General features: G+C 47.4%; 1 protein-coding gene across 1 annotated transcript in view; it reads right to left on the bottom strand.

Annotated features, from left to right (window-relative positions):
• Positions 1-220: 220 nt before the first annotated feature.
• Positions 221-8,477, bottom strand: part of Ndrg1 (N-myc downstream regulated 1) — a 47,404-nt gene continuing 39,147 nt past the window's right edge. The window contains exons 15-16 of the mRNA XM_003467368.5: positions 5,299-5,350; positions 221-2,056 (exon numbers count right to left, since the gene is read on the bottom strand). Coding sequence (XP_003467416.2) covers positions 1,815-2,056; positions 5,299-5,350 — 294 coding nt within the window. The 3' untranslated portion in view covers positions 221-1,814. The remainder of the gene's footprint in view (positions 2,057-5,298; positions 5,351-8,477) is intronic.

Genomic DNA, 8,477 nt, shown 5'->3' with positions numbered 1-8,477 from the left:
TATGTTTTAAAATGTGACTACTAGAAAATTTAGTTGTCCATGTGGCTGGCAGTTGATTTCCAGTGGATGCTGCTGCTCTAAAACAAAGTATTCCAGGGAAGAGGGTCACGTGATGGGGCCTGGGTGTCCAGGACAAGCAATGCCCTCACTCCAAGAGCCATTCTCATACCTCAGTGTCCACACACGATCTCTCACATAGAGAAGAAAAAGACACAAGACATTGCAAAGTTACAAATTTATTGGTCTGGAAATAAATACAAATATCTCGTTAAGAAACTCCTCTGAAAAGACTTGTACGATAGTTTCCGGTCTGCACTCAGCCACTCTCTCCCAGGTCCCAGATCGTTTCTGCAGTCAGGGAAGCCTCCAAGGTGGTGGCTGGCAGCTAAACTGAATTATTACCTCTCAGCCACTTAAAAGATGTGACTACTTCCTTCTACCAACTCTAGGGTCCTGGGAGTCCCCAAATCACAGTGGCTGATGCACAATGTTCGATTCACTCTGATCAAACTTGCTCTAAGAAAATCCAAGGTTAGCCGAAGTGGAAGTCACAAGGCAGCAGTATGGACAGTGCACAGCCAGGAGGCATCTTTCGGAGTGTCAGTGGTGCAGCCCGGGCAGCAGGAGGTTAAAGAGGCAGAAAGGGGCACAGGGAAAGGCATCTCCATGGAACAGAGATCCCGGAACCCACATTTTCTCAGCCCAAGACCCACATAAATTCCCATCCCGTATACGAGCAGAAAGTTCTCTCTGAAGATACCTAACAGTCCTGGGTCAGAGACAGTCAGCAATCAGGTTCAAAGTTAACCTCAGAAGTGAACAAGGGGAGATAGGATTTCACTCATTCACACAAGATTCCTGGGGTAAAGGCTGGGCCCGCTGAAATCATGACACTGGATTCCATGGAAAACACTTAACTCTTAGTCTCCGGGCCTCTTGCCTGCTCTCCTGAACAGAGACTCAAAGCCTGAAACAGCTGGCCGGAATATTTGCCTCCATTTCAAAGAAAGCAACCATAGATCTAAAGACCCTCCACATGACCAAAGCTAATCACTCAGGACTAGGGCAGGAGGAAGGAGCCGTGGGAGAGATGACAGCAGAATTAAAGCCTTAGAACACCACAGTGCCGAAGTTCACCAGAGCTGTTTCTTTGTAAAGCTGGCAGAGTATGCTGCCTGATTTTACCGTACATTAAAAGAGGTCAGAAAAACAGGCACATGTGCTCCGGCACTCAAAAGTTCATATATGCACCAATTTTAAAAACTGATTTGAAGAAAGCGAACTTCATGGGTGTTTCCAAATGCATCTAGCTTCCACTTAAAGTAGAATTTCTCCCCATTTCCTGTTTTATGTACTTAAAAGACGGCCCTATAATTCACTGGTCTGGCCCTCCCTGGTCAGAGATGGATTCATTTCCAGGACCCCAGGCGTCTTGGCTTCAGCTGGAGAGGAAGTAGTAGGTGGGCTGCTAAACCGCAGCCGCCAGGATGCTTGGGCCAGGACGGGGAAGCATTCGCTGCTCTGCGTTGCTTGGTTTCGGCAGTTTGGCGTCTGAGGGCAGGTACGAGAGTGGCAACCAGGCCACTGGTTAATGAAAACAGGACACTGAGCTGCTTCTGTCCTTTGTCCCCCTGCCATCTCACCCTCGTTCAACAAGGGGCCCTGGAAAGACCCAATCTGTCACGGCCAGAGCTCACTCTCAAAATAAGCTTTGGATTAATATCGAGTTAGCACAGGGTGGCAGGCCTGGGCAGGGAGGATGGGACGGGAGGCTGCTACAGAGCCCTGAGTCCAGGGTGGCTGGCACAGCCTGCCTAGCAGGACACCTCCATGGACTTGGGCCCAGTGCTGTTCCCACTGGCTCCCGAGTTGGGGGTGATGTCCAGGTGGGCTCCCTCGCTGGTGTGGGAGCGGCTTCGGGGACCTTCACTGGTGTGGGAGCGGCTGCGGGGGCCCTCACTGGTGTGGGAGCGGCTGCGGGAACCTTCCTGGGATGTAACACTGGAGCCAGAGGCTGTGCGGGACCTCATCAGGCGGGTCATGCTGGCAGAAGGCACTGGAAGAACAGAAGATGGCTGGTTAAGGGATGCGAGATGGCTACTGGGAACACACCACATGCACCTGACCACCAGTCACCAAGCCTTCCTTCCTTTCTACCCCAGCTCAGTCCTGCAGCAATCGGACCCGGGTTCCTGTTTCTGTCCACTCATAGGGGACACTGAGGCTCAGATAGGAGAAGGACTTATAGCAAGTGATCTGAGCCTGAATTGTGGTGTGACGCTCAATTCTGCCACTTCCTTAATAGCCATGTAACTTTAGGAGAGTGTCTGAGTCCCCATATTCCCATCTATAAAATGGGGACATTACCACAACCCCTCATATAATCATGCCTACTACATCATGCTATCCTTTGAAGTCTTCTCCGAGACTTCATGCCCAGAAGTCATGTGGTTGATGAATAGACTGACCAACAATCCTCCCCACTCCTGCGGATTACACTGTCCCTTCCCAAATGCATGCCCACGTGGAATCTCAGAATGTGACCTTGCTGAGAAACAGGGTTTGTACAGAGATTAAGAGAAGATGCTATGGATTAGGATGACCCCTAGTCCCATGGACAGCAACCTTAATCAAAAGACAGAGATACAGACACAGGGCAATGGGCAGTGGGCAGACAGAGGCAGAGGCTGGAGCAAGGCTTGGGAGGCCAGTGATTGATTGCTGCCACCAGGAGAGGCCAAGAAGTGACAGGGAAAGCATCTTCCTATAGCCTTTGGAGGGCTCAGCACCAGCTGAACCTTGATGCTGCACCGCCAGCCTCCTAAACTACACAACAATGCATTCCTCTTGTCTTGAACCACCTCATTTGTGGCAGTTTGTCATGGATGTACAATGAGACTACATCCAACTAAAGCAGTCTACAGAGGCTTCACAAAGTAACACACATCAGCCACCAAAGCAGAGGACAGGGATGAGTCCACAGAGGGGTGACCATGGTCACTCGATGTCATATGGTTGGTTTTCTATGGCAGATATTCACACACAGTAAGTCCCTCCTTGAAAGGCTAGTTTTGAATCCAGAAAAAAAAACCCTATATATCAATCCCACATCTGCAGTTCACATATTGTTCCTGAGTTTTTACTTATAGACTCCAAATGTTGGAGTCCCTCCCCTGCCTGGGCTACAGAGACTGTCCAGCGACGCCAGGTACACACTCAGGCCTGGTCACCTGGCCACCATGGCAAGGTGGTGATGAATGGCTCCCTTCTGCCCATTTAGGCAATGCTTCTGAAACCTGAACTCTAGCTTCTGCTTCTCTAACCTGCAGGATGCTTTGTGGCTAGCAGCTGAATTGGGTGAAGAAAACTGAAACAGAGACTGATTTGAGGGAAAAAGCAAGGCCTTGTTTTCACTCCCTTCTCCCTTAGAATACACCATGCAAGCAGAAATCCAAATCCATGTGAAATCCAAGACAAGGGAGCCTAGGCGTGATTCACACCCTGCAAGGTAAACAAGGCCCGAGCAGCCTGCTTCTGCTTTTGACCTTTGCCTGCTCCCTCTCCTTAGGGGAAGCAGGTGGACAGGCAGGAGGTCTGAGAGCAGAGGTGTCTTGTTGCTGGAGAGCATCTGGAGACAGGGAAATTACACTCCCTCACTCCTGGTCCTCCTAGAAGCCAATTGTGGCTGAGGCTGAGCTTAAAATTGCACAGGTTTGTCAAATACACTGCTACTCTTACACAAGTGAAGGGTTTAAGGAAAAATAGATTAGAAGTTCAAGGCCTTCCTGGCTAAGAAGGGCACATGAAGCATAATTCTAAGCATGCGCAAAAAGAGCTGAGAGGGGGCCACATTGATCAGGCACCAGCCTTGACCAGGGCTCCCCTGGGATAGGAGCTTATACTGTCTCTCCTGTGTGTGTCCTATTCAGAGTGTGGCTATATGCGGTTGACCACCCAAAAGCTAAAAATAAAGCAGAGCAGCAAGTTCTTGAATTAAACTTTTATCTGTCCATCTGTTCCAGAACCGAATGAGTCAGAAAGATCGGCTCAATCGTGAATCTAAGTGGCTCTATCGCCTGCTCACACAGAGCTTATCACTTCCACAGATCGCCTCTCTCTGCTTGCTTACCCTCTCTAAGTTACAACTTCCTCATTTGTCCACCACGGCCAAGAATCTCCTGCAGGACTACTATGGTGGTTAAATGTGAAGAAATAAAGGATTTATCAATCATCCCTCACTAACCTCAGCATCTTCAGTTCAGCTGCTAAGGCTCTCAAGCAAGCGTGCGGTCACAATTAAAAAGGCATTCATTGCCTATTGTCTATCATCTTCTTAGTGCTTGGAGGGATGGTCCTCACCTAACCCTAAAACAATTCTAAGTGTGAAGCAACTTCTGCTCAACCGACCACTGCGCGTGCTGTACAGTGATGTTTCGCTCAATGACTGAGCACTCGTATGGACAGTGGCACTGTGAGATTTTACTGCTTAACACAGCTTATAATAGCTAAAGACTGGAAACACACTAAATGCCCATCAACTGATGAACAGATAAAACAGAGGTGGTATTTTTATACAATGGGGTACTGCTCAGCCATAAAGGATAAACTGGACACTTTTAGACATCAATGGACGCAACTTGAGACCACACTCGAAGTGACACAAATCACACACACACATGTAAACATCATATTGTTTCCCTGCTGTGAGAAACTAAAAGAGTAAATGAGGCTAAAATGTATAATAGATATCATACAATGGGAAGCAATTATTCAAAAGGTAAAAGGAACTAGGATGGGGGAAAGGAGAAAGAATGGAAGGGAAAAGAGAAAAATGCAAGGCAGTTACACTATCAGTGTCTCTTAGTTCACTGAAAGGGAAGGTTGGCGCTAATATCAATTTAAAATTTTTATACCCATATCTTGTACCCTGAGTGACTACTTTTAAAGATCAAAATATGCAATGTATTTAATTATTATTCTATTATTTTGCTATGAAATTTTCTTTTTTTCCATAAAAAAATGATTATATTGCTTAGTGATGCCTCGTGACCTCACCACTGCCTACGGCTTGTAAGTATACTGTATCATGCTCACCTAGCTATGAAACTAACTACAGAAGCATTTCTCAGACACTTGCCATCACTCAAGTAATCCATCAGGGCAACATTTCTGTTCAGTGTTTGGAACTTAGACAGCAGCCTGTGTGACACAGAATTCTCACCCAAACCCAGCTAAGGCATAGCATCTGCCATCCCACTCCTCTCCAGCCCACCACATGCCAGAAGACGCCATACTCACTGTATCCCATGCCCTGCACGAAGTATTTGAAGGCCTCGGCGAGCTTGGCTGGCTGTGAGAGAGGAGAGAAAGAAAATAGAATCAGCAGTGGGACATCTAGATTGCCAAAGGCCACCTCAGCAGGTGCTGTGGTTACCTGCATGTCAGAGCTTTGCCCAAGATGAACAAAGGCCATGTGTTAACAGGAGAAGACATAAAAGCAAAGGGAATGTTACAGCTTGTGTCTAGACCTCCCCTCAAAGCCTCATGTGGTCATAGGTAGGGATTTTTCAGAGGTGGTTGAATCTAGAGTGTATGATGCTGGCAATAAGGGTTTGTGATTACTAAACTACAGTCCCCTGTTCCTTTACTACATTCTGCCTTCCATGAACGTTTTTCTCTGCCTTGGAGCCAGCCACTTATGGACTGAAACCGCTATAAACTTTGAGCCACATAAACGTATCCCTATGTAACTTTGGGCACCAGCTATTTTGTATTAGCAATGAGAGAAAAGTAACTAAGACAAGTAAAATTATGATCTCATTATAGGACTAAAACATTAGCTTTGGCCAGGGAGAAAGAGTTCAAAGTCACTTCAGAGCTGTAGGTACTGGGATAATCACATGACCATATGAACTAGTTTCCTGACCTGTAACACAGAGCAGTGTCACACTAACTGCTGAACGTTTCTGGGAACCATGCTGGGTGTAGCACTGCTCCCCACATCTGCACAGCAGCAGCATTATAAGCATTAAGAGCTGGAGCTGCTCAGGCTACTAGGGCTCCACAGCACAGCACCATTTCATCTCCTTCCACCAAGCACCATGGGAAATTTACGCTACTGTGTATCATGACACAGCAGACAGAATTGGAGAGGAAAATTACCCATCCAAGATCTTCAGTAAGAAGTGCTTCCTGGATATTTGCTCCAAGGCCTCCAAACCCAGAACCCATGTGCTCAAGGAAATTCACCAGGTCTCAATGGAAGGATGAATGGATGAGAGGAAGGAAGGAAAGAAGGAAGCAAGAAAGAAGGGAAAAAAAGATAGGTGGCAGGCAGGAAGGAAAGAGGCTCTGCATAGATACACAGATGGCTAAAAATACAACAGGGCCAGGGATATAGCTCAGTGGCACAGCATCTGCCTAGCAAGTGCTAGATTATGACTTTATTTCCAGGTACCTGAAAAAGAAAAAGAAAAACAGGACCAATAGGCAGAAGAAAGGAAGGAAAGGTGAGCGAGGAAAGGAAAATAAAAGGAGAAAAATATGGAAAGTACTGAGAGTTAGATGCTTGGGTGGACAGACAGACTGAATGGTGAGACCATACTTGGGTCGATCATTTCTTCTGAAATGGTCAGTTTAATCTGAACTAGGAAGGGCACTCATGCATATCTGCTGTCCTCCATCAATTGCAAAGCTTACAACCCTGGGTCTTGCTCTCCTACAGAGACAAGTCAGTGGCTGAAGGCCCCTCCCTGCACAGCCCCGACTCCTGCCACTAATCTATGAGAAGGCAAATGACATTTGGCTATGTAAAAATTTCCCTCTGGGACTTGCGTGACAGTGAAAAAAATGACAAGCAGGACATATCAGGGCTTCAGAGAGAAGGGACAGAAGCAACAAAACAGGCTCGAAAATGGGTCACATGGGCCCGATGAGGCTTTCCTGGTTGATCGTGGGCCAACTCTCCCATATTCTAGTCTTGGCGTCCTCTTCTGTGACAGTGAGATCAAATCCTGGCTCTTCTTCCCTCTGAGAGTAATTGTGAGGGTCTAATGTAATCGAGGATGGGACAATTATTTGTGGACACATCCCCAGTGTGTAAGGGCCCAAGGAGGAAGGAACACCATATGCAGGAATTGGTCCTCCCAGCTGGTTTCCTGGAAACCTGGCCAGCTCACTCCTGTTGCAGTATTTAGAAAAAGCCTCAACTGCAGGCAGTGTGAGGTCTGCTCCAATTTCAAGCAGAGAAAGGGAGCAGTGGGGTGGGACAGGGTCAGAGGGAAAAAGATGACAAAGCTTCATGGAACATTCCATTTCAAGACAGCATTCAAAGCTCTGGTAGTGGATGGGTATTTGTGGTCAAACAGCAGCTGAACTGAATCAGTGTGGTTCTGAGCATGGTTGGCCCACTGAGGACTGTTGTCAGCATAAAAAGGAGACCTGGAGAGGAAAAAGAAGTGGTGTTGGGTCTCCTACGTGGTGTTGTTTGGTGCTTTCTCTTGTTGCCATGGGTTCTCCTGGAGGAGCTTATTGAGCTTCTTTCCTGATATGAAAGGCCGTCCTTATCATTAGAGGAACTCAGGACCTTATTGCTGCTAAGGATGGCTGTGGTTCACTTTGGAGAGCTCTGGTCCATCCTTTGAGCACTGCTTCCTGGTTCCAGAGGGGAAGTGTGTAGTGGTTCAATCTCCAGGAGAAGTTTGTCACACTGGCTTCCAGATATGTTTTCATCTTTGGAGGAGCTTGGGACCTCACTGTCACTGAGGATGGCTGTGATACTTTTGGGGGAGCTCTGGTTCTTGAGTGTTGCTTCCTGGCTCCAGTGTAGAAGCTCACCTGCTTGCACACATCCTTCATCCTGCTGGCATAGACTTTCTAGCTTCCACCACTGACCTTGGGCCTTTCCATTGCATGAGTCATCGTTGTGGGCTCTAGGCCTTCAGTTAGACACTGGGAGATATTGTCAAGGGCTTGAGGTCTGCAGCTGGACTCACGCAGAATACCACCATGGGATCCAGGCCCACAGCAGGATTCTCTAGGTCTTTAATGTGTGGACAGATTTCTTGAACTTCTTCTATTTGACCCTTTGAGTGACCATTATAAGTAATACTAGAAATCATGTGTCCTGTATTGTCTTGTTCTCCTTGCAAACCATTGACTACAACAGCTGTCCTGATATAAAATGGTAAGAAAATAGAGGAAAGGTCCATTTGATAGGTGGATGGGGTAGTTTATGGGGAGCAATCGGAAGGTCAGTTATGACGGTGCAGCCAACATGCTGACAGACAAGACAGACACATGCATGGACTCACATATACATGCATACACAGTTGGGTCCCATGTCTTCTGTGTCCCTCTGATCCCAGCTTGAGGGCCTGGGACCCTGGCCCCAGCAGAAGCCTGCAGTCCCTAGGGAGACCTGTGTTCTGACTTACAGTGACCAGTTATGTCCACAGGGCACTTTCCTTTAGAGCCAC

Source organism: Cavia porcellus, unplaced genomic scaffold (genome assembly GCF_034190915.1).
Source record: "Cavia porcellus strain 051 isolate PalLab524CR breed Dunkin Hartley unplaced genomic scaffold, mCavPor4.1 scaffold_19, whole genome shotgun sequence".
NCBI classification, from domain to species: domain Eukaryota; kingdom Metazoa; phylum Chordata; class Mammalia; order Rodentia; family Caviidae; genus Cavia; species Cavia porcellus.
The sequence above is the reverse complement of the archived record's forward strand: the minus strand, read 5'-3'. Positions and strand labels throughout refer to the sequence as shown.